This window comes from Palaemon carinicauda, chromosome 18, assembly GCF_036898095.1.
Source record: "Palaemon carinicauda isolate YSFRI2023 chromosome 18, ASM3689809v2, whole genome shotgun sequence".
Taxonomy (NCBI): Eukaryota; Metazoa; Arthropoda; class Malacostraca; order Decapoda; family Palaemonidae; genus Palaemon; species Palaemon carinicauda.
This window is the reverse complement of record NC_090742.1, coordinates 109,449,096-109,476,454: the sequence shown is the minus strand read 5'-3', so window position 1 is coordinate 109,476,454 and position 27,359 is coordinate 109,449,096. Positions and strand designations below refer to the sequence as shown.

At 36.1% G+C, this 27,359-nt stretch overlaps 1 protein-coding gene and 1 pseudogene across 6 annotated transcripts in view; both read right to left on the bottom strand.

The window, feature by feature from the left end:
- LOC137657944 (uncharacterized) overlaps positions 1-27,359 on the bottom strand; it is a 201,223-nt gene that overhangs the window by 13,920 nt on the left and 159,944 nt on the right. For 5 of the 6 annotated variants that reach the window (XM_068392657.1, XM_068392658.1, XM_068392659.1 and 2 more), the window contains 2 exons: positions 25,586-25,908; positions 24,854-24,970 (listed from right to left, as the gene is read on the bottom strand). In XM_068392657.1, coding sequence (XP_068248758.1) covers positions 24,854-24,970; positions 25,586-25,908 — 440 coding nt within the window. The remainder of the gene's footprint in view (positions 1-24,853; positions 24,971-25,585; positions 25,909-27,359) is intronic. The other variant, XM_068392660.1, reaches the window with a different exon arrangement.
- LOC137658059 (small nucleolar RNA U3) lies at positions 2,853-3,081 on the bottom strand (annotated as a pseudogene).

The following is a 27,359-nucleotide window of genomic DNA, read 5'->3' as shown; positions in this document are numbered from 1 at the left end:
TGAGAAGCTTGGGTGATATTCAAATGAACATAAATAATGACTCATTGCCGATATCTAGTAAAGTTTGTTATTTAGTTGTATTTCTTGACTGTAACTTGTCTCTAAATGCCCAAAGAAATAATGTAGTAAAAACTGCTGGTTATCATCTAAGAAATAATGCTTTTATAATAAAGTACTTGGATGAAAATTTTTTAAAGAAACTTGTGATAAACTGTGTTATTACTAGGATTGACTACTGCAACTCCATCTAATACAATTTACCAAAAGTACAACTTAAGAAATTACAAAACATAATAAACAGAGGAGCAAAGACTGATGAAAGGTGTCCCACATAGAGAAAGGATCACCCCTATACTAATTGATTTATACAGGCTGCCGTGTAAAACGAGAATTGAATATAAAATATGTACAATAACTCACCAAGTTATCAGAACCTGTCGTCCAAAATACTTAAGTGAATTACTACATATTGCGCAGCAAACAAATTGTGTTGGCACGAGAATAGATACAGATGGTTTCAAACTATTGGAACTTGGATATATGTCTACTGTAGGCTCCAGAACCTTTAAATGTGGAGCCCCAAGACATCTGAATGACTGAAGACATTAAGGCTTTCAAGAGGAAATGGAAGACTTTCTTATTCCATGAGTTGTATAAAAGTGACGATTCAACAGTAAATGAGCAATACCTGACATGAAATGAATACTCTGAACGAACAAGATATAACGACAGTGGAGGTTCTGTAGAGAGTGGGGTTCCCCTCCTGTATGGGACCAGAAAAGCAGCCGTTAAAGTAAGTAAGTAACTCTAAACTATTACGACCAACCCCTACTCAGACTAAGTCATATGAAGCCCAACCAACCAAGCCCAAGAGTATAGCATCCTAATCTAAGCTCAACACTATGTACACACAAAAAGGCAAACTCCATCCAATCGAGAGAGAGAGAGAGAGAGAGAGAGAGAGAGAGAGAGAGAGAGAGAGAGAGAGAGAGAGAGAGAGAGAGAGAGAGAGAGAAGGCATCCCCCAAGCTGCAAGTCTGACCACCTGTCCCGCTGTCACTATTGGGCCCAAAGAGTAAGGTTGCCAAAAACCAGTGACAAATGACTCAAAGAAGGAGAAAGCAGTATTGGGAGAAGTAGCCATTTCAAGCACTCTGGCGACAGGGGGAAATACCTCATAAAACGATGCGTAGCGACCTATCCATCACTGGTCTCTTAGTGCCTGATCTTCAAGAATACCAAGACCCCCAGAAAACAACCTGCCCAGAAAGGAGAAAATATCCTCTTAGACAATAGACTCGAGAACTTCCAAGGAGAGACAAACAAAAGGCGACAATGTCCTGGAGAGAGAAAGAAGTTCTTCAAAGGACAAAGCAAAATGTGAATCCATGGTGTTCATGTAAAAAGCCAGACATTATGAGGGGGGGGAGAACCTGGGAATGGGAAACAAAAATACCTTCGTCTTCACGACAAATTCCAGAGGATAAGGCAAACCATGTCCTGCCCCACCTAGCTATGAGGCAGAGGAGCATCTGAAACTCACACTCTCAATGACAGAAGCCAAATAAAGCCAGGAAAAGAGATCTCGCCAAAGGAGCCCTCCAAACGAAAGCCTCTAAAGAACACTAAGACTGTCCACCTTGACTCCCTTTAGGCAACTATGGAGGGAGACCATACTTTCCCATGGAGCCCAAAAAGGGACAGGCAAAAATGGTAGCACCTGCTCCAATGAAGACACCAGAGGGGAGACCGCACAAAGAGACAACGATTCAAACCCCCCCAAGGAAGAGCACTATGACAGTCCACTGGTCTAGAAACAGGAGCAGAGCGGAGGGAAAGTAACAACAGATTCCAAAGTCACTGGCATAGAAAAGGGATACAAAAACCCAACTGCCTCACATGACAGAACTAGACCCCTGAGGACAGGAGATGAAGAAAACTCATGGAATCTCATCTCAACATATACGACACAGGCCCCTGTCCAGCAGAAGGACCATGAAAACAATGGTCTTACACAAGTAAAGCCAAAAGCCTGAAAGAATGACATTAAGCCTGGAACCCACATCTGAAGACCGACCAAGCTTGTGGACATATATATGGCTAGAGCTAACCAGCAGAGACCCAGTAAGAGAAACCTTCCTGACCGGAGAACCTCCTGACAGTCTCCAAGCAAGAAGACTAGGTATGAGACCCTTGAGGAACTGGGGAAAAAAAATGGGCTTACTGAGAAGAAAGCTCCTCTGACAGGTTCCAACAGGGCCTCCAAAAAGACAGAGAACTGCTCATTCAAGGCCAAAAAAGGGGCACAGAAATGAGGTTAGTCATCCTACCTCAAAGAAGGTCTCCACAAGTGAGACCAGAAGAAAGGCAAAAGCCTGGAGCCCTTCCCAGTCTAGCAAAAGAGCACTGGAACTGACAGTCCGGGAAACGGAGCAACAGGAACATGACACTGACACTCAAAGAGTGGCAGTGGTGATCAAAACGACTTTGACATGCCATGTCCTACTCAAAACATCGAAGACCTCCAGACCCAAAGTCCAGCTGAGACTTGTCGACCTCGACGGGCTGACAGCCAAGAAGAGAGAGACTCAAGAGTTGGGGAATCTGGGAAGACCAGGCTAAACGTCCCACACAAGATGCTCAGGTTTCCAGGAATGGTCCCTCTCTCCAATGAACACTGGACCAAAACGTCCTCGGATCCCAGAACAAAACTCTTCCCAGATCCAAGGTATCAGACCAAAACAAGAAGTCCGGCGGGGTTAAAAAGAGACCCATCCCATCATAGACATGATCCCCGAACCAATGAAAAAAATGAGTGACAAGCCCAAAGACTAATGAAAGCCAATGTAAAAACTACTCAGCTTGTGACATCCTTCTCCACTTAAGGGTGTGCCCATGAGGGAACAGTCTTCAATGCTCAGGAATAAGTGAATACTCAGAGCAGCTTCCCACTCAAAGGACAACACTCAATCTCAACATTGTGGTTGAACTCATTCTCGACATTGTGGTTGAACTCATTCTGAGTTTTGAACTCAAATTCATCAATCATACTATAGAATTGACACTATGTAGTAGGATGAAGGAAAACTTCCTGAGACAGACAGCTGGATCAGGGACTTCCACAGAAAGGAGTTCTTGACAACAGAAAAAACTAACCCCCCTGTTTGAGACTCTACTCCAGAAACAAAGTATTTGAAGAAATGAATTGCTTCATAGAAAGAAAAGAGAAAACAGCTCCCTCACCCAAACTGTCCCTGAAGGAAAGGGAACAGAGAGAGGAAAAAGAAAGGAAGAGCAGAAAGAGGGAACACTCAAAACCCCCATTACTTGCTCAACTAACCACTCTCTACTGTAAAGCAGACTAAAGGAGTCAAAAGGAGAAGAAAAACCCCAAGACTGTCCCCTATGTGAACAATTCAAAGTGAGTTCAATGAACACAAATAAATAAGCCACTAGAGGCTTCCTTCTGAAGAACGATGAATCTCCCCGCTTGAGGGAAATTCGCCAACAAGAGAGCCATGATGCCTAGAACCAAGGAGACTGACCAAACAATAAGAAACAAAGGAAATAGATCAAGACAAAAACGAAGAAGGCAAAGTACCGCAGACACCTGCCTTCTTCTTCCCTCCCACCCCTAAATGAAGGGGAAAACATCCAGAGGACAACAACACAGGACAAGGACAAGGATCTCTGGACCTTGGAAGCAACAAAAACTCCAGTACTCCAAGCTGCCAAGACAAGCAGACAAAAGTGGGATAGTAACCTAAGAAGAAATCTATCTCTCACCCTCAGAAACTGAAGGAGCAGAAAGACTTCAAGAACAAACATGAAGTCTCAGGGAAAAGAGGAAGCCCTGAAGTGGCCGGCAGAAAAAGTGACAAAAAAGAGCCACCAAAATAAAGATATCTGAAAATCCTAGATGATCACCCATCCAAGGATTTACCAGTCCAATGAACCTCGCTGAACAGACGAGAAGCAGAGGGAGAAAGGGGATGTAGACCCTAATGACCCCAATCTCAAAGCAAGGGAAAGGGGTAGACAAAGGATAGTGCGACTGGGAAGGCCGCTCAAGCAACCTACGACCCTACACACCAAGTTGAGAACCAACACTTAGTTGTACTAGGCCAGCACCTATCCCAGACTCAGGATTAACGAGGGGACTTGAGGTGTAACTTATTGCCAGGTACCCGCATGGACTGGATCCATCATAGGCCTACACCATGCTGGAGTTCACAAGCCTTATGAGCAGCCCTTTGTAATGAAAGGACTTAGGTGTTTAATACGAGCAATGATTACTATAGTACTGTACCAAGTGCAATTAGTACTGCGGGAAAGAAAAAAACCTTATCTTTACAATAAGTACAATTACCACATGATTTGTACTCCCTGTAACTTGAACAGTCCACAGAAAGGGTCAGTTCTTGATGGGATAGAAGGGGTGATGGCAGAGTTCTTCTATACAAGTATAGAATTTTTTTTCATCGTTTCTCAAAAAATTATAAAAATCAATGAAAATCCACACAAGGATATCACATAAGACACTAAGGTAACAGGTGTTACAAAAGAATCAACAAACCCCTAAAGAATGAAGGCTCTCATTCACGGGGCTAAAAGGAATATGAAAATTCAAAATTATCAAGTGTCACATAGAAATGTAAAGCAGGTTGGGAGAAATGAGGGCACTCTAGGTGCCATGTAAACTGTTAACATAGACTTTACCCCCAGCTCAATGCATGAGGGAGGTAGGACAAGCACTGGGGGTTTTGATGATGGATAACACAAATTCTACTACCTATCTTATGAAAGAAGCACTTTAGCTCCATATAAACAGGTGCCATAAAACCTCACCCTTCGAAGCTGGGTGAGAGGTGTCGAGGAACGAGCTATATTCATGTGCCATCGTCAACGTCAGGCTCGCAATACACCAGAGATTGTCAAGTAACAAAACCAGGATTTTATTCTTAACATATATTTGTTTAATGCCCTTTATGTACTGTAATTAGTATTTGTGGCTCCACTCCTTACTTGGAAAGGATACTAAGACTACGTGAACTTAAAGAGTCGAGAAGATTTCTTAAGTTTGAATTGTCATAAAGTTCAGGTGATCTTTACTTATGATTTTCATAATCAAGAGAAATTATTGTTAACTAAGAAGCTCTTTTCTCAATGTATATCAATAACTGAAAATAAATTAACGCTGTCATAGAAGGTTAAACAATATCACTACCATGTCTTCTTTATTTTTTGTGTGCATTTAACATCCCATGTCACAAATTTTGTTGGAAGATTAATGGGATTTAAGACAGAATTAAAGAGAGAGAGAGAGAGAGAGAGAGAGAGAGAGAGAGAGAGAGAGAGAGAGAGAGAGAGGAGAGAGAGAGAGAGAGAGAGAGAGAGAGGAGAGAGAGGAGAGAGAGAGAGAGAGAGAGAGAGAGAGGAGAGAGAGAGAGAGAGAGAGAGAGGGGAGTGTTAAGTGCTGAGAAAATTTTCTTTTCGTTAAAGCAAAGGGAAGGAAAAAGACAAGATGACAGCTACCACTATCTAAGATTGGCTGAAGGAGCAGCAATGTTTGCAGAGCCAGAATAAGAAGAAAAAGCGCAAGAGGGTAGAGCAACCAACACAAAAAATGCAAGTGATATCCAGAGGCAGAAGACACTACCATAGAAAATAAGAGGCAAGAAGAGACGAACAGTGAGTGACGATGAAAGTTTTTTTTATCGCTTGAATGAACATATGTGGAACCTGTTATATCAGTTGATTTCCCTAGAAAGAATCAAGAAGAAAGTTCTGACGCCGATGTCAGGGACAATAACAGTAACAAACATCACCCAAAGAAAGCCACAAGGTGGGAGACACAAACCCCTCTGTCAACATTGCGTCAGGGAGGGAGGGAGGGGACGGCCAACGCCCGGGGAAAAAACTGCCGACAAAAACAAAATTGTGGCAGGGAGGAACCCCTTATGAGGAATTGCTCTCATCTCCGAGAGGACGTCACAGTAATACTCCTGCGGGACACTACGCCTGAGATTACCAGTATGCCTGTTTCCCCCGCCACAGGAACACCAGCATTGCGAAATACCCTCGAAGAGCCAGCACCCTCCTATGAGCCCCTACCATCCCATCATCAGCAGCCCTTGGGGTTTCCGCAAACGCTCTAAAAAAGGTGATCTCCTGGCGTACACAGCGCACTCAAGGTAACCAAGGAAAACCTAGGGATTTGGGAGTGGCTCTGAAACAGCAACCGTAGGGCGAAAACCTAAAGTACCCTACAGCAACCCACCACCTAAGTTAAGTAAAGAGGTACAAACACCTGTACGTTTTCATAATTAACGAATGTGTTGTAATATGTCGTTAAGATGTGTAGAGTAACTAAGTTGTAACTAGTCAAGTAATATATTTTCAGAGTTAAACATTTGAGTAAAGACTATTGTTTCTGAAAAAGTAATAATTATTCTTGTTGCTGTGTAGATAATTATGATTTTTTTTTTTTTTGCATTGTGTAATTTGTGGACTCTAGCTGCATGATTTGTCTAATTTGAAGTGATTCATTTATGTTTGATATTTATGGCATTCGCTTCCGAACGTGTTAAATGTAATTTTTGGGCAAGTGTGATAGCAGGTTGAAAAAACTTTGTGTTAAATAGGGAGTAACAATGATAACAATTATTCGAAAAAAGGGGAGAAATGTTTGAGTAATAACTAGGGTGTAGGATGTAATTAGATGTTACCTATAATTCAGCTGTTAAAAGTTAATATACATAATTCTTTTGGTGTCATATTTGTGGATGTACTTAGCTAAATAATAAATGGAATGTGTACAATGACTTCAGTGAAATTTCAGTCATCATATTTGTTCTTACGTTACACACCCGTACTGCCTATCAATTAGTACTTGATTCGTTATGTTTTAAAAGTAATGTTAACCCGATGATTTGTAACCTTTCACCCGAAACTATCCTCATTAATGGAGATGAAATTGTTAGTGGAAAGTTGACATGATTTCGATTGCCAACAGTCAATTAAATAATTTGCCACGTGCACTTGTTAAAAGAACCTTGCATTTAACGTAACCCAATTCAAGTGTTCCTAAAATGATCTGAGTCGCTAATGCTTTGCTCTGATTATTGTTGTCATGACAAGGCAAGGTAAGTATTTGGTAAAACTGAGTAATGCCACCAAATCATTTGGGAAAATGGCATCAGCTGATTTAACAGGGAGTGTGAATGTATGAATTTAAAGGGTGCCCGATTCATTTAACATCCCATGTCACAACAGAGTGCTCGGGCTGCTAACAGTCTGTGAATTCAGTAACAAATGATTGTCACAGTGAGTGGACAGCCGGTTCAGCTAGCAGTGTTGCCAATGGGGCACAAAATAGGAGGTAGCAGAGTTGCTAATGTGGTTAAAATTTGTGTGGACAGCCGGTTCAGCTAGCAGTGTTGCCAATGGGGCACAAAATAGGAGGTAGCAGAGTTGCTAATGTGGTGAAAATTTGTGTTTCGTTTTGAGTTTCAGGACTAGATGAATTATCTCAAGGTAATGTTTATCAATATGTATGTTTACCAAGACCAATTCTAGTACATATGGAAACAACATCATTTAATCTACAAACTGGCAACCCTAATTGCTCTGGGTGAAAAAGCAATGATAGCACTAAGCTAGTCACCCCTTAGCTTTGCCAAAAATGAATCAGTAAGAGGCCTGCGTGAGTACGTCATATGCAGGTTTGGATGCAGACCATATTTTAGGTGAAAATAGTGGTGAAGATGTAGAAATTGCTAATAACACTTCTGATGGCTTCAATAAAAATGAAATCTAGATCAAAGAACCTTTTTCTAATGATCATCATGATCAGCACTGTAGTTTAGAAGCTGAAAGTAACAGCGATCAAAATAACATTTCCCGATTCAGTGATTTGCATGATATTAAACCCAGCACGAATAGGCTTACAATCAGGGGAAATATGGTCCGCAAAGTTGGCGATCATGTAACTCTCACAGTGGTGACCAGAGGCAGACATATTCCCTAAGAAACAATGAGGTGCTTTATTCTGCTTCAGATGATTGGGCACTCAGCGAGGGTTTAGTTCCTATGAAATATGATTTCGTAGATGAAGAAGAAATTACTCGAGATTTTTGTCTACCCCCACAATGCCAATGAATGAGATTTTTAAAAATTATTTATGGATGAAGAGGTAGAGAAGGTAATGTTAGATGAGACAAACCGTTAGCAAGAACAACGCATTCATAGACAAGATCTTAATACATTGGGAATGAGATGGAAGGTAGTTGCTTACACAGAAATAATGGTCTTATTGACTTGACTATACTTTAGTAACTCACATAAATATCATGTTTGTGATTATTGGTTAACTGACATTTATCTCAATATCTTCAAAATGCTTGAGTCATGATAGGTAATTAGATATACTGTATATAAATTTCTCCATTATGTTGATAATGATGAAAGGTAAATATATAAGAGGATAGGTTGGGACAATTAGAAACATAGAACCATGATACAAACTATATATAGGGGCGATAGGTTGGGGACAATTAGAAATATTAGGACCCTGATACAAAATTGTTCCAGTAAGTATTTCAAGGTATTACAAAAGTTAGTTATTTATGATTCTCATATCTTGTTCAAAGTGTGTCTGACATTCAAACAATATAAAAGAACTAAAAGAAATAGCTTTGTATGAGGATATACTTTATATTTTCAAACCGGGATAGTTTTAGATATTATTGTGCATACAGGAAAAACATAAACATTCCAATTAAATCAAATTCAGAAAAATTCAGGATGAATCCATACCTAAATAAAGGTTATATCATTATACCCAATTGTTATACCAGCCCTGCTCTGAGTACTTTTCTCTATGAAAAGAATACTAGCCATGTGGGTGCTGTGTATAAGACACGACAGTTTGGCAAAATTTCCGTACAGTATGCCAGAAGGGAGGCATAGTGACAACAAAGAAAAACCTTATGTTGGTGCTAAAGTGAAAAGACTGCAGTGAATTTGCCCTCCTCACAAAATGATGGGAAACAAAACAGAAAAACCAACTTAGGACTGAGGAGCCCATTATAAAAACTGGATGTAATATGTTACGTGAAAAATATGCGCCTCATAGATAAACCAGGTATGTAGATACTTTTGGTAGAATGTAAAAGGAAATCAATGAGATGGTACAAGAAATTTTTTTTCCATTTCAGTGGATATATACCTACTAGATGCTTACAACCTTATCATTATTATTATTATCATTACTATTACAAACCAAGATAGTTGGAAAAGCAAGATGCTATAAGCACAAGGGCCCAGCGAGGAAAGGAAACCAATAAACTACAAGAGAATTAAACAATCAAAACAAAATATTTTAGGAACTGTAAATTAAATTACATATTTCATATATAAGCTATAACAATTTCAAACTAACAAGAGGAAGAGAAATTACATTGAAAAGTGTGCCAGAGTGTACCCTCAAGCAAGAGAACTCTAATCAAAGACAGTGGAAGGCCATAGTACAGAGGCTATGGTACTACACAAGACTAGAAAACAATGGTTTAATTTTGGATTGTCCTTCTAGAAGATCTGCTTACCATAGCGAAAGTCTCTCTTCTACCCTTACCACGAGGAAAGTAGCCACTGAACAATTACACTGCATTATTTAGCCTCTTATGCAAAGAATTATTTGGCATCTTCAGTGTTGTCCGGTATATGAGGACAGAGGAGAATGTGGATAGAATAGGCCAGACTATTCGGTGTATGTGTAGATAAAGATAAAATGAGCTGTAACTAGAGAGGGGTCCATTGTAGTACTGTCTGGCCAGTCAAACGATAGTATCTCAACAGGTGGCTGGTGCCTTGAATGTAGTAAAACAGCTGCTTTAAGGTTCTTCAGAAAATTATCTTGCTGCCATATCATTCCTAGGCCAGAGACCAAAGGGAAGAAACTGATATCTTTGTTCTCACACAAGCTAGGGGCCTTGAGTAAGGAAAGCGGGTACAATCTATTGTCCCAGATGGGATGCAGAGTTTTGTCTCTACTGTTTCCAGAAATATCACTCGTTCATAAAATTATAGGATATAATAGTACTTTGGGTTATGACTAACTTAGAACAGGGGGATACAAATTTGAATTGGGTTAAGGGCAATGCATCAGTCAGCGAGCAAAGAATTTTTTTCCATATAGAAACTCTTTATGAACAAGACTAGCATGAGATGTGCAGAAATCAATCACACTATGTCCATATACTAACCACATTGTGTTCACTTGGTTTTTACCCCATTTCGTCTTTCATTTGCTCGTACCCCCCCCCCCCCCCTTTGCTTAGAGGCTTAAGACTCCTCCAATCTAGGAGCAGCACTCATAGAAGCATCATCTCATTTGATTGTCTTTGGAACTGTTTTTTTGTAAATTTGTGACAGAATTCTTTCTTGAGCAGCAATTATTATTGTTCATCATGCCTCAAAGATGATTACGAAAGATGGTAAATAGAAGGAGATGATAACAATAGAAAAGGATAAGGAATTATTTATGAAGCATGAAAGTATGCATATGGCTGACCTGGCTAAACCGTTCAATAAAAGAGTATCCACAATTCGTACAATTTTGAAGAAAAAAGATATCAAATCAATTGATGTTGCAAAAGGGATTATAACACTGACGAAACAACGTCCATGTGTTCTTTAAAACACTGAAAAGTTACTGCTTGAGATACGATTACCGAAAACATAATTTGTGAAAAAGGAAAGGAACTGTATGGTGACATTGTGAAAAAGAAGCTAGATATGTTAGCAAAAAAAGAAACATATAAGGCAAGCAGAGGGTGGTTTGAGAATTTCCAGAGAAAGCTTGGGTGACCAGTATTTTGTTTATAATATGGATTAATGAGGTTTTGATCCTGATGTCAAAAAATACCTTTTATTATTATTATTATTATTATCATTACTAGCTAAGCTACAACCCTAGTTGGAAAGGCAGGATGCTATAAGTTCAAAGGACTGAACGAGGAAAAATAGTCCAGTGAGGAAGGAGCATAAAGAAATAAACAACAAAAGAAGTCATGAACAATTAATATAAAATTTTTAAAGAACAGTAACAACATAGACCTTTCATATACAAACTATAAGGAGATACTTATTAGCCTCAACTTAGAAAAATTCACTGCAAGTTTGAACTTTTTAAGTTCCACCGATTCAACTGCCTGATTAGGAAGATCATTCCACAATTTGGTCAAAGCTGAAGTAAAACTTCTAGAATACTGTGTAGCATTAAACCTTATGATGGAAAGGGCATGAGTATTAGAATAAACTGCATACTTAGTATCACAAACAGGATGGTGCTGTCTGAGAAGATCAGAATGCAAAGAATGGTCAAAATAAGGAAAAATCTTATGCAACATGCATAAAGAACTAATTAAAGGATGGTACCAGAGATTAATATCTACATCAAGAATAACAAATTTAATAGACTGCACATTCTTGTCCTACAAATTAAGATGAGATTCAGCAGCTGAAGATCCAACAGGAGAACAATACTCGAACCATGGCAGAATGAAAAAATTAAAACACTTCTTCTGAATAGATTGATCACCAAAAATCTTGAAAGACTCCCTCAATAAGCCAATTTTGTGTACAATTGATGAAGAAACAAACCTAATGTGTTTCTCAAAAGTAAATTTGCTATAATCATACTTTGAGTTTTGTTAGGGTTCAACTTCATGCCCCATAATTTGCACAATGTGCTAGTTTTAACTAGATCTTTATTAAGGGATTCAGCAATCCTAAATCTACATTAAGGAACTGGAATTAAAGAAAAAAAAAAAAGAAGAAAAAAAAAAGAGTATCATCATTTGCATATGCAACAACCTTCTTCTTTTTCAGGCAAAACCAGATATGTGAATAAAGTATGAAAAAAAAAATGGGCCAAGAACAGTACCCTGAGGAACACAAGATATTACATTCCTATACTCACTATGGTGCCCATCAACAACAATTCTTTGCAATCTGTTACTAAAAAATTCAATAAGATGCTAAGAAAAGACCCACCCACTCAAATGTTTCAAGTTTGAAAATAAGGGCCACAAGGTTAACACAGAAAAATGTGGCATTAAAATTAAGTCCAATCATACGAACTTCGTGACCACAATCAAGGGATTTCTTCACAGAATTGGAAATTAGTCTAGTAAAAATAAGTAAAAAAGTGATGAAACCCATAAAAAGATATTATAATAATTAATTTGGTATAAAAAGGACTGCAATTTTATAGATTAACATATCCAAAATCCTTTCAAAGTGCATTTGGGTAGAATATTTTACAGTTAGTAAAGTACCAAGGGGTATTTTTCAAAATTCAGTCGCCTTTTGTACAATTTTAAGATTACCACTACCATAAAAATAACCGGAACTCTGTGTTTCCTTTCATTCTTATTTCATAACTTTGCATACATCACCAAGAATTGATGAAAAATTAAATTGTGAATTAAAAATATATCATTGATGATGTCACTAATGATATCACTAGCTTTTGCCTCTGAAATCTGTATATAGTGATTTCTTGAATTTCTCTCTTTTCACAAGATGCTTGCATTTTTTTCTTTTCCCATTCCCTTACCTACAGCTATTTTTGTATTCAAAGTAGCACATTATTACACTAAAACAAAATAAAAAGCAGAATTAAACTGATCGTATCGTGGTTGAAGGTTCAAAAGCTACATTTGTTACGGTAAGTAAACTCTACAGTTTATAACTAAGGAAAATTTTGATGGCAGATTATGTTTTTACTTGCTAAAATATGTTGTAACCATTTTATTTGAATAACTGCCGCCCACCACTTTTTTAAGCTGAAAGTCAGTTTCATTCACATAATGAATTTTTTAGTTTTGAGTCAAGGCTGAACAAGACTTCGATCATGAAATTTGTGTCATATGTCTCAAAAACTTTCAGAAAAAGTTGTGGTGGGTACAAAATGACTACATACTTTACTGCATTATTGCAAACTTCGTGAATGTCCAGACCTGTAAGGATGCTGGTTCATAAAGATTGCCATCGTAATTTTACTGACATGAAACGAAAAGTTGCCTTCCATGCAGATGAAGCATTATCCTCAAAAACTCATAACAAGAGACTTAGATCATGCATGGAGCTATTTTCTCTGGAAAGATCATTGGTTTTTATGTGGAAAGGTAGCTAAAATGGACAAAAAGCATCCAGATTGAGGTCATGTTCGTCAAGTGACACTTATTGCATTTTGACAAAGAATAGTTGATGTTATGACCAAAGATTGAAGTAATGAAATCTATAGTACACAAGAATTGCAACAAGTAATGATTTAGTGGATGATGATGCAATACATCCACAAAGAATGTTTTATCTCCCTTTGTTTCAAACTAGCCATCTCCAGATGTTCTACCAAGCGGAATAGGCCGGCCAAAAAATGAAAGTAATATAATGGTTCGAGGTTCTTTGTATTTGGCTAACTAAATGGGGAATCAGATGGGAAACTGTATAGTCTACAAACACTGCATGATAAAAGGAGAATACTGACAGATGGGGAAGAAGTATATGAGGAAAAGCAGTTAAAACAAAAACTAGAGCAAGGGTTCTCAACCTGGCAATTAATTTCCTCTGAGAAAATAGCCAATACTGCCCAATACATGGTTCAATCTGCATTGAGATTGAATAATAAAATTATATCACAACATCAGTTTTATTGTTGCTTTCTTTGTATCCACAATTTTAGGGGTACATAGGAATCTACAAAAGTGCCAAAAAGGGTACAGATAAACAAAAAGGTTGGGAACCTCTGAACTTGAAGGAGTCTTTGGTGTTTGTAGAAGTCAAAAGGCGTTCCAGTGTTGTTTGCTTTCGAAATATGGCAGAATATATTATCAGCAATAAATGGTATGAGTCAAGAAGAGAAGATAATAGTGATGAAGCTCATTACATCATAAAAAAGCAGCAAAACTGATAATGGCTGAGATTTGAGAACATGAGAATAATTAATCCTTTTATACTTATCAGAAAATTTTTTTTTTTTCACAAGAATGGTGCCAGAAGGTTTGAAGTTGCTATTAGAGGTTCTAGTGAAAGATGAACTCAAGCAACAAGAATTGGTTAAGTCATTACATATGCTTTACTTCTCTAATTTTATTTGGTCTTACTGTTGAAGCTGACCAAGTCTTCTGGTTACAATGGTTGATTGATGAACTAAATCATCTTGGATCTAATGTAAATTACAGTGAAGTAACACGATTCCAATAATAACAGAGGTGGATGCTTCAAACAATCCATCATTCTATTCCTTCTGTTACTTTCACACAGTTTGTAGAAGATAATGTGGACCACAGCATCTTCCTATTAGATGACAAGAGGATGTTTCATGGTATGGGAAAACTGGAAGCATCAACAAATAACGATGGAAAAACTGGCAGCATCAACAAATAACGATGGAATCCAAACTCTAACCTCCGCTCTTTTGAGACATCCACTCACACAAAATATAACCATCACTCAAAACAAAGGTGTCAAGATTGTTCCATATCTTGCCTCAAATGACTCTGCTCTCTCTAAGATTGTGGACATCACAAAGTTTGCAGTAATGCAGAAGAGTATGTAGTCCTTTTGTACCCACCACAACTTTTTCTGAAGCTTTTAAGACATACAGTGAACCCTCGTTTATCGCGGTAGATAGGTTCCAGACCCGACCGCGATAGGTGAAAATCCGCGAAGTAGTGACACCATATTTACCTATTTATTTAACATGTATATTCAGACTTTTAAAACCTTCCCTTGTACGTAGTACTGTTAACAAACTACCCTTTAATGTACAGAACACTTAATGCATGTACTACAGTACCCTAAACTAAAACATGCACAAATATTAAAGGCGACTTTATATCATGCGTTTCCTAAACACGCCAAAAAGCACGATAAAAAATGGCAACCAATGTTTTGTTTACGTTTATCTCTGATCATAATGAAGAAACAAACGCATTTACACATCTGTGTATAGGTTAGTTTTTGCATCGATTATATTGATTATTCAGTACAGTATGTTGATTTTGTTATTACCGATGTTTTACTTAATTTTTCTTAGGACTTCCAAATGAAATGTTTTTCTTTATGACGCCGCCTGAAACGACGGCGTCATAAAGTACGCTCAGTAAACAAACGAAGGCATTTAACGCGCATGATGAAAGTGATAAATAATGATATTACAGTAAAAGCTTTTATAAAATATGTTATTACAAATATTATTTACCGTATCTATATAAAATCATACATACGTAGCAAAGCAGGAAAACAATTTACGAGAGAGAGAGAGAGAGAGAGAGAAGAGAGAGAGAGAGAGAGAGAGAGAGAGAGAGAGAGAGAGAGAGAGAGAGAGAGAGAGAGAGAGTTGTTTTACATACGTAAATGTAAATTAAAAAAAAAAAAAAAAGCCCCATTTCATATAAAATAGATTACAAATATTTTACTTTATCATATTACAGTAGTCTGTATAATACTGTAAAGTTCAGTTTATTACATTTAAACCCACCTCTATCTCTCTCTCTCTCTCTCCTCTCTCTCTCTCTCTCTCTCTCTCTCCCTCTCTCTCTCTCTACCTCTACCTCTCCTCTCTCTCTACCTCTACCTCTCTCTCTCTCTCTACCTCTCTCTCTCTCTCTCTCTCTCTCTCTCTCTCTCTCTCTCTGTGGGCTACTTTTCACTACCCTCCCATTCCTTACCTCTCTCTATCTCTCTAACAAATGATATCTTTGTTGCTCCTCAAAGTTTCATTTATATTGAAAATCAATCATGATTCAATTTTCCTTACTTTCTCCAATCTCGCACCATCGGTCACATCGCGGTATTTTCGAAATTTCCGGAAAATCCGCGATATATGTATATACATGGGTTATGAAAAAATCCGCGAAGTGGTGAATCCGCGATGGTCGAACTGCGAAGTAGCGAGGGCTCACTGTACGTCACAATTTTCAGGATCAAAGTCTATTCAACCATGACTCCAATAACTAAAAAATTCATAATGTTAATGAAACTGACTTTTAGCTTGAAAAAGGGTGGGGGGGGGGGGGGGAATTATTCAAGGAAAATTGTCATAACATATTTCAGTTTGTATAAACGTAATCTGCAATAAAAATTTTCTTAAGTACAAAACAGCAAGTTTACTTAACGTAACAAATATAGCTTTTAAACCTTGAACCATGATAAGATCGGTTTAATCATTGTGTTACCTTAAATACAAAAATACCTGTAAGTAAGAGAATGGGAAAGGAAAAAAATAAAAGCATTTCATTAAGCAAAACAAATCCAAGAAATCACTATATATAGATTTCAGAGGAGAAAGCTAGCGACGTCACTAGTGATAGCAAAGATAAATTTATGATTCATAATTTAAATTTTCAACAATTATATGCAGTTATATAATAAGAGCGAAAGGAAATACAGAATTCTGGTTATTCTTACATTAGTCATAATCTTGAAATTGTAAAAAAGTTATTAAAGTTTGCAAAATACCTCCTGGTACTCAACTGTAAAATATTTTCCCCAAGCACACTTTGAGAAGATTCTGGATATGTTTAATCTCCATAAAACTGCAGTTCTTTTTATACCAAATTAATTAATATATTTAATTTTTCCAGGTTCAACGCCATTTTTACAAAACTTGATTATATGAAGGGCCTCACATGCTCCAAGGCCTTTACGAAAGCCAAATTGCATACTATCATCATTATCATAATCATTACTAGCTAAGCTACAACTCTAGTTGGAAAAGCAGGATGCTATAAGCCCATGGGCTCCAACAGGGATAGCCCAATGAGGAAAGAAGGAAATAAATAAACTACAAGAGATGTCCTGAACAATTAAAATAAAATATTTTAAGAATAAAAACTTTTAGGTAGATCTCTCACACATTTAAACTATAAAACTTCAAAATAAGAGGAAGAGAAATCAGATAGAATAGTGTGCCAGAGTGTACACTCATGCAAGAGAACTCTACCCCAAGACTAGAGAACCATGGTTTGATTTTTGAGTGTCCTTCTCCTAGGAAACCTATTTACCATGGCTAAAGAGTCTCTTATACCCTTACCAAGAGGAATGTAGCCACTGAACAATTACAGTGCAGTTGTTAACCCCTAGAGCTAACAATATTTTGGCAATGTCAGTATTGTTAGGTGTACAAAGATATAGGAGAATGTGGAAAGAATAGGCAAGAACATTGTGTATGTATAGAAAAAGTAAAAATGAGCCCTAACTGGAGAGAGGGATTCAATGTAGTATTGTCTGGCCAGTCAGAGAACCCAATAACTAGTGGTAGTATCTCAATGGATGGGTGGTGCCACCTTCAGCATACCTATTTAGATGTTTTGCCATAATACACTCAAAATCTTTAAGTAATATTGGAGTGATGGAATTTTGGTGGTAATCAGCTGGACTTGAGCTACCACAAACACATTATTAAATTGGAGTAACATTACCAAATCTTCAACAAGTGCTATGAGAACCTCTTCTTGATAACTTGCAGAAAATAACAGATAACTTAGAAGCTAAGAAATCTGCAGTCTTTATAGATGAAAAAGGATCAATACCATTTGGGTCTACACCTCCATAAGCATCATGTCCATCAAGAGTGTTTTCATTCCAGTTACCGAAAACCTAAACTAATTAGTTTATCCTCGGGAAAACAGGAATGGGGAAGATTACGTTTCTCATTACTCTGCTTACAGTAATAAACATCAACCAAAAGAGTTGCATTTTCCTTTGGACAATGAGTGACAGAGCCATCTGATTTAAGTAAAGGAGAAACTGTTATGTCTACACCAAAGACTGAAGAGTTAAGATTTTAAAAATTTCCAACTTCCTTATTACTTATGCACAATGTTCTTGCCCATCTTCAATACTTTGAAAATGACCTAATAGAGGAGTTTGAATTTATCAAGATAAGTGGTGCCACCTTTAGTATATCTATTTAGATGTTTTGCCAAAATACACTCAAAATCTTTAAGTAATATGGGAGTGATGGAAATTGGATGGTAATCAGCTGGACTTGAGCTACCACAAATACATTAACATAATGGAGTAACATTACCAATTCTTTAACAAGTGCTATGATACCTCTTCTTGATACCTTGCAGAAAATAACAGATAACTTAGAAGTTAAGAAATCTGCAGTCTTTAAAAAACAAAAACAAAGGATAAATTCCACTTGGGTCTACACCTCCATAAGCATCAAGGTGCATCGAGAGTGTTTTCATTCCAGTAACCAAAAAGCTAAACTGGTTAGTTTATCCTCAGGAAAACAGGAATGAGGAAGATCAAGTTTCTCATTACTCTGTTTACTGTATTACAAATCAGCCAGAAGAGTTGGGGTTTCTTTTGGACAATGAATGACAGCCATCTGATTTAAGTAAAGGAGAAACTGTTATTTCTACACCAAAGACTGAAGATTTAAGATTTTAAGAACCCCCACTTCCTTATTATTTATATACAATGCTCTTGCACATCCTCAATACCTTGAAGATGACCTAATAGAGGAGTTTAAATTGATCAAGATAAACTTACTGCCACCCAAAACCATTCAAATGCTCCAGCCCATGGATCAGTAGGTTATATTTAACTTCGAAAAGCTTTATACAAAAGCTTTGTTCCAGACATGCTCCTGGGTAATCGGAGGGGCCAACCTCACCCTTCTAGAGTTTTGGAAAGAGCATTTTTAATATTGTCAACTGCCTCAAAATCATTGCCAAAGCCTGAGAAGGGGTTACCTTCAGAACCCTGAATTCTGGTTGGAAGAAACTGTATTAGGTTGCCAAAGGCACCAGCCATCCATTGAGATACTACCACTACAGAGTTATTGGGTTCTTTGATGGGCCAGATAGTACTACATTGCATCCCTCTCTGGTTATGGCTTATTTTTCCTTTGCCTACACATACATCGAATAGTCTGCCTTATTTGTTACAGGTTTTCTTCTTTCCTCCTACTCCTGACAACACCAAGATAACCAAACAATTCTTCTTCACTTAAGGGCTTACGGGGTTAACTACTGCACTGTATTGTTCAGTGGCTACTTTTCCCTTGGTAAGGGTAGAAGAGACTCTTTAACTATGGTAGGCAGCTCTTCTATGAGGAGACTCCAAAATCAAATCATTGTTCTCTTGTCATGGAAAGTGCCATTGTCTCTGTACCATGGTCTTTCACTGTCTTGGATTATAGTTCGCTTGCTTGAGAGTATACTCAGGCACACTATTCAATCTCTTTCCTTCTTTCCTTTCCTCACTGGGCTATTTTCCCTGTTGGAACCCTTGGGCTTATAGCATCCTGCTTTTCCAGCTAGGGTTGTAGCTTAGCTAGTAATAATAATAACAACAACAACAACAACAATAATAATAATAGTAATAAATGCATTCATGAACACAATTTTTAGGGCTTCGAACCCATCCAAGAGGCAGTTGACTAAGAAATTATGTCATTGGGAAAGACAATGGAATTGGAGGTCGAGAATGATGACATCAACAATCTCCTTAATGAACATAGTGAGCAGCTGACGACCGAGGCGCTGATCGAGTTGCATAGGGTGCATCATATAGAGAATGTGGGGGGTGGAGGATATTTCATCTGAGGAGAAAGGGGCAAACTGACAAATCTCTTGCTTCAAGTGAAATTATGATGTTAAAAATGTGGGAACCCCTGAAAATTTTTGTAGAAACCTATCCCCCTGACAAGGCTTCAGGGTAGTAGGTTGGCCAGGGCACCAGCCACCAATTGAGATACTACCGCTAGAGAGTTATGGGGGTCCTCTGACTGAAACAGTACTACATTGGATCTTTCTTTTTGGTTACGGTTCATTTTCCTTTTGCCTACACATACATCGAATAGTCTGGCCTATTCTCTACAGATTCTTCTCTGTCCTCATACACTTGACAACGCTGTGATTATCAAACAATTCTTCTTCACCCAAAGGGTTAACTACTGCACTGTAATTGCTCAGAGGCCACTTTCTTCTTGGTAAGGGTAAAAGAGACTCTTTAGTTATGGTAAACAGCTCTTTTAGGAGAAGAACACTCTGAAATCAAACCATTGTTCTCTAGTCTTGGGTATTGCCATAGCATCTGTACCATGGTCTTCCACTGTCTTGCTTGAGGGTAAACTCGGGCACACCATTTCATCTTATTTTTCTTCCTCTTGTTTTGTTAAAGTTTTCTTAGTTTATTTGGGAAATATTTATTTTAATGTTGTTACTGTTCATATTTTATTTTATTTTTCCTAGTTTCCTTTCTTCACTGGGCTATATTGCCTGTTGGAGCCCCTAGTCTTAAAGCATCCTGCTTTTCCAACTAGGGTTGTAGCTTAGCAAGTAATAATAATAATAATAATAATAATAATAATAATAATAATAATAATAATAATAGGGCAAACAGTAAATCTATTTGTCCAATAATGCAATGTCTCATTTTCATGCCATTTTAAAGAAAATGCAAAAGCAGATGTCTCTAAATAAGTTCCTTTTCAAAATGTAATGTAAGTGTAAAAATAAGAGGACCAAGTATCAAGAAAGCATAAATTAAGTGAGTCAGTTATTGATAGCGAATGTCAGTCAAGAAAGAGAACTCCCAATATTTTACCATATACATTAGTATTAGCAAGTTTGAACTATTTAGATTAGTTTTTTACAGTTTTGTAGTGAAATCCCATCTTAAAAGAACCATGGGCTTCATGACATTCTTATTTTTTTTTTCTCTGGACAATTCAGAAGTTCTATACATTCACTTATATAAGAGTATCAGCTTCAAATTTTAATTTTAAAACGTAAAATATTAAGTTTAATATTTTAAAGAACATTTCATTCCAACTTTTTCCTTACAGCCATTATTTTCCCATTTCCCTTTTAGCTCGGTCCTAATTCACAAAACTTAATTCACAATCAGGGATAGGGCTCAACTGTTACCTTTAGTAAGAGAGAAAATGTAAAAGGAAACACAATTAATATATGTGAAGGTTGGATGGAAATATTCCTTAACATAAAATGTTTTTGTTTTATTTAGAATAGGATACAGCTTACCTTTAGCTAGGGAAATGTGGAAAGGATATGTAAGAATAGTAAGTAAAATAAATAGTAACTGCTGATATAAAAATATCTATAAAAAAGAATTAATGCTATGCATGTGTTAAAAACCGCAGAGAGAGAGAGAGAGAGAGAGAGAGAGAGAGAGAGAGAGAGAGAGAGAGAGAGAGAGAGAGAGAGAGAGAGAGAGAGAGAGAGAGAGAGAGATAGAGAGAGAGTGTGTGTGTGTGTACAAGGCATTACATGGATTTTGGATGTCTCAAAGGCTTTTTAGTCCATTCACGGAGACTTCATTTGCTCTTTGGTTGAGCGATTTAGTTCAACCATTTAGAGAGTTCTTATGATCTTGTCTAACTTATTCTAGAACCGGTTTACTGATCTTGTGTGTGTGGTGTGTGTACAAGGCATTACATGGATTTTGGATGGCTCAAAGGCTTTTTAGTCCATTCACGGAGACTTCATTTGCTCTTTGGTTGAGCGATTTAGTTCAACCATTTAGAGAGTTCTTATGATCTTGTCTAACTTATTCTAGAACCGGTTTACTGTGTTACAGTTTACTACATCCACTGGAAGTCTATTCCAAGTATTTGCTACTTTGTATGTATAGAAATTGCCACATTGGGTGGTGTTGTATCTTTTCAATTTCAGTTTGTATCCGTTACCTCTGAACTGGTTTGTGCTAAGCGTGAATAGATTGTTGTAATCTACATTTTTTATTCCTTTAAGAGTTGTGAATGACTATTAACTGACCCCCTAGTCGTCAAGTTTGTAGATCAAATAAGTTCTAATGTTCCATCCTCTGTCTACATCAAAATTGCCTTAGAGTTGGAACTAGTTTGGTGACCTAGCTTGTACCGCTTCCAGTCTATCTATATTCTTCTGAATATTTGGAGCCCAGAATTGGACTCAGTATTCTAGATGGGGTCTTACTAGTGATATGTATTGGTGTAGTACAGTGTCTTTGTTTCTGTATTTGAATTGTCTCTTTATGTTGCCTATTAGTTTCTGTGCTTTCTTTCAGCTTTTATGCTCTGTTTGGTGAGCTTGAAATCTTTGCTGATAATAATACAGAGATTTTCCATCTGGTCCACACTTTCAATTTTATCAAACCAACAGTGAGTAATCTGACTGTGCATTACTATAACATATGTGCATGATTTATATTTACCATAGTTGAAATGAATTTGCCATTTTCTGAACTATTATCCTAGCTTCATTAGATCCTCTCTTAACGCCTTTACGTCTTCCAAGCTTGCAGTATTTATGCCATATTTAGCATCGTCAGCAAATTTGGCTATTCTACAAGTTAATCCTAAATCTATGTCGTTAATGTAGATCAGAAAGAACAATGGTCCAAGGACGGATACTTGAGATACTCTGCTTGTAACAGCTGCCAACTCTGAAGCTTCTCCATTGATTACAACTCTCTGTTTTGCTGTTTGTTAGCCAATCTTCAATCCATTCAGCTGGCTTGTCAATGATGTCTGGTTCTCTAATTTTGACCATTAAGTTTTTATGAGGAGCTTTGTCAAAAGCATTTTGAAAGTCTAGGTATATGATGTCAATAGCCCTGCTTTTTGCATAAATGCTAAACATGTTGTGGAAAATTCCAAAAGATTTATCACACATGATCTCTTTTGTCTAAAACTATGCTGCCTGTCTATCAAAAAATTGTTTTTCTCTATATGTTCTACTATTGAATCTACTATAATTGATTCAAATATTTTGCAAGGCACTGAAGTGAAACATACTGGTCTGTAGTTGCCAGGTTCTTCTTTTGGCCCGTTCTTGTAGACTGGTGGCACATGACCTAGTTTCAATCCTTGTGGTGCCTTTCTTTCGTTGGCTGTCTTTCGGAACATTTTGTAAAAGTGTGGGGTTATCTCTTCTTCTAATTCTATAATCTCTCTTGGATGAATATCATCTGGACCTGGTGTCTTAAACTTAGCGAGCCATTTCATTTTCTTTTTGACATCATCCATTGCAAAAGTGATTTTATTCAATGGTTGTGGCCCGTCATATTTGATATCTGGTTCAGGGAGGGTCGTTGATTTTTCCCAAGTGAATACAGTTGTGAAATATGCATTCATCAATTCAGCTTTTACCAAATCATTAGTTATAAGCTTACCCTCCGAGTCTCTTAATGGGCTAATGTTGTTTTTGATTGGTTTTCTACTGTTTACATATGCAAAAAATTCTTTTGGGTTTTCTTTACTAGCTGAAGCCACCTTTTTCTTCATTGATCTTGACCTTTCTAACTAGTTTATCTACTTTTTGGATTAACTTATTGTGCTTGGAAATTTCATGAATTGAAGGCTGTGGATCCATTGATTTATATTAGCTGTCTCTACTTCTTACTGCATTGGCTATTTCTCTGTTGAACCACTTAGGTTGTGGATATCCATTTAGTAAAATTTTTCTATGCGATATACATTTGGCTCTTTTTTTTCTATATATATTTCTACAAGGGATACCCATTGTGTATCTATGTTCCCTGTTTTGTCGTATTCTAAATTCTTGGTCTATTCCTTCAGTTTTATCCAGAGTCTTATATCTGTGGTTTAATTTTTTCATAATTTTCCTTTCCTTCAGATAATGAATATTTACCTGAAGCCTAGCTATATTGTGGTCACTTTTACCAATATTTTCGCCTACTGAAACACCAAATACTAAATTTTCTTCAGTTGTTAGCACAATATCTGGTATGTTGTTTCCCCTGGTTGGTTTATCGACCCACTGATGGAGGAATTCATTGTTGGCAAATTCTAGTAGCCTATGTCCCTCTGTGTTTGATGTAGAATTCACAGTGTCCCAGTTTACTGCTGCATTGAAGTCTTCCATTAGGACAGCTAACTAATATTTATATATATATATATATATATATATATATATATATATATATATATATATATATAAGAGAGAGAGAGAGAGAGAGAGAGAGAGAGAGAGAGAGAGAGAGAGAGAGAGAGAGAGAGAGAGAGAGAGAGAGAGAGAGAGATGGTTGCAAGCTAGTTGGTTTGGGAGGTGAGGTAGCCCAGGATACAAAAAGTGGTGTTGTGAATGTATCTTAAATGTGAAGGAATAACTGCCATGGTCTTAAATGTGTAGAAAACATTCACAGACAATGCCTGAGCTACGTTTGAGATATCCACCGGCTATGAGAGGTACCATAGGGAGGGGGGGGGGTGTAGTTGAGGTTCTAAGGATCACGACAGGAACAGGTTGAGCAGAGGCGTTGAAAGAACTTGACACACACACACAAACAGCAAAGAGGATGAATGGTTTTAAAAGTGAAAACAGGTGTAGCATGCATGAATGTTTGCTCTTTTTCTGTCTGAGGATATTCAAGGTGACAAATTGTCTATAATCAGTATGGTTGTGATGAAAGAAACACATCCCAGGAATAAAGTTGTGTAAGTTGAAAATACAAGAGAATCATATAATAGTACTGTATGAATATATTTTTTCAGAACAAATCAATATCATAACAGGAAAATAAATTTTCTGTACATATACATCAGAAAACATGTAATAATAGTACACACATTAAGCAGATTTTCAAATAAACTAAAGAAAGTTTTCCTAATAGAGAACAGAAATTATTTTCACAATAAAATTGTATAAAACCTTATAACATAAAATTTACTACAATGTCAAAAACTTTTATCCTGTTAATATTAGCCTAGGGTAATTATTGCCATTCAACCAACAGGAAAATTAAGATGCATTGTACAATACAAATAAAATTCACTATTAGAGATAGTGGTATGGATTACCTTTCAAGCTGTTGCACTTCAGAGGGAGGAGTGCGAAGGGTAGAATTAGAAGATGACCGTTGATGCTTCAAGGATGCAGTCAAATAAGAGCTCAAGCTGCCGTCACTGTCGCTGTCACTAGAAACAGATAAGCATGGTCCAGGATAGCACACACAATGGCCCAAGCTAGGCACCAGACACAAGCCAATTGGCAAGTAAGGCACACAAGCTTTGTTAGAAAATTGCAAAGCTACATATGCAAAGGCAAAGGAAACTGGAAATTATGTAAATTGTATCTGATTGGGAACAGGTGACAATGGTTACTTAGATATTTTTACTGCATTTATTACTGATCATTACAATAACTGCAGGCTAATTTACATTGGCAACTAAAGGATCCATCTCCTAAAACTACTTTTTTTTTATGCAGAGGTCAATTGAACTTCCCTGCATGTTAAAATAATATTATACAGTAGTACTAAGTAAGAATTGTAATATGGTTAGAACTACAAGCTTTTCAATAAAACAGTTGATGTGAAATATGTTAATCTATAGCATGCAAGGCCATTACATGAAATAGGTTACATATGAGAACTGGTTAGAATTTACAGGAAATGTTTCACTGAGGATTATGAGAAGGGTTTGTTTCTCAATTTTAAATAAGAAAAGTTTGAAGACATGACCATAAGTAGATAGCCAAATCTTATGTGAAACAACTCAAAGCATATATATTTTTAGGGGATTCTGACTTACCTGTCGGAGAGTTCAGAGTCAGAGTCAGATAAGTCTCCCTGAATAGCTTGCTGAAGATCTTCTATTCTTTTGAAAGCCAATTTAAGGTCACTTTTCAAAGTGATGACTTCTGCATCAGAAAGTTCTAGCTGCTTTTCTAGCTCTGACTTTTTATTTACTGCTTCAGTATGACGCTGTTGTATATTTGAAACATCTTCTTTAGCATCTCTTAACTGTCGAGCCAGCTTTTTGCTTTGATCTATGGCCTGGGATTCTTTCATCTTTGCTGCATCACACTCACCAGAAAGTCGTTCAATCTGGTCTTTCAGCCTGCCAATTTGACTCTGAAAATTATGAAGAATAACTTAATTTATATACAACTTAAATATTTTGCAAAAGTATGTTGACACTTAAACCCAAGCTAATATTATAAAGAACTACCTATGAGTTTTTCTAAGGGGTTAACCATTTATTAATGGAAATAATAAGCAGTTCACTGCACACATTAAGAGAGTAAGAAAGGTCCCAATTATCAATGACAGCCAACATTAGGACAACATGGCTCAAACCCTAAAATACAAATATATATATATATATATATATATATATATATATATATATATATATACATATATATATATATATATATATATATATATATATATATATGTGTGTGTGTGTGTGTACTGTATGTATGCGCGTATATATATATATATATATATATATATATATATATATATATATATATATATATGTATGTACTGTATGTATGTATGTATGTGTATATATATATATATATATATATATATATGTATGTATGTATGTATGTATGTATGTGTATATATATATATATATATATATATGTATGTATGTATGTATGTATGTATGTATGTGTGTATGTGTATGTGTATATGTATATATATATATATATATATATATATATATATATATATGTGTGTGTGTGTGAATATATATAAATAGATATATATATATATATATATATATATATATATAAATATGTATATAAATAAATATATATATATATATATATATATATATATATATACTGTATATATGTATATATATAAATATATATATATATATATATATATATATATATATATAAATATGTATATATAAATATATATATATATATATATATATATATACTGTATATATGTATGTATATATATAAATATATATATATATATATATATATATATATATATATATATATATATATATATAAATATATATAAATATATAAATATGTATATATATATATATATATATATATATGTATATATATAAATATATATATATATATATATATATATATATATATATATATATATGTGTATATATATGTATATATATATATATATATATATATATATATATATAAATATATATATATATATATATATATATATATATATATATATATATAAATATGTATATAAATATATATACAGTATATATATATATATATATATATATATATATATATATATATATATATATATATATATATGTGTGTGTGTGTGTGTGTGACTAAGCTGGAGGAAGGATCAGAAAAACTAAGTTTTTCTGGACTAGCACTTTCGTATTTTCATACCTCTTCAGTAGTCACCTCTGCGACAGCAGTAAACAAGAAATAATACAATAACATAAAAATTAGTACACAGCTAGTTTAAAAATTACAGCTAGTTAAAAAATTAGTGATTTGCTTATGAAATCCCATGTAATCAATGCAATAAAAGATGTCGGACAAAGTGGAAAAGACCTCGAAACA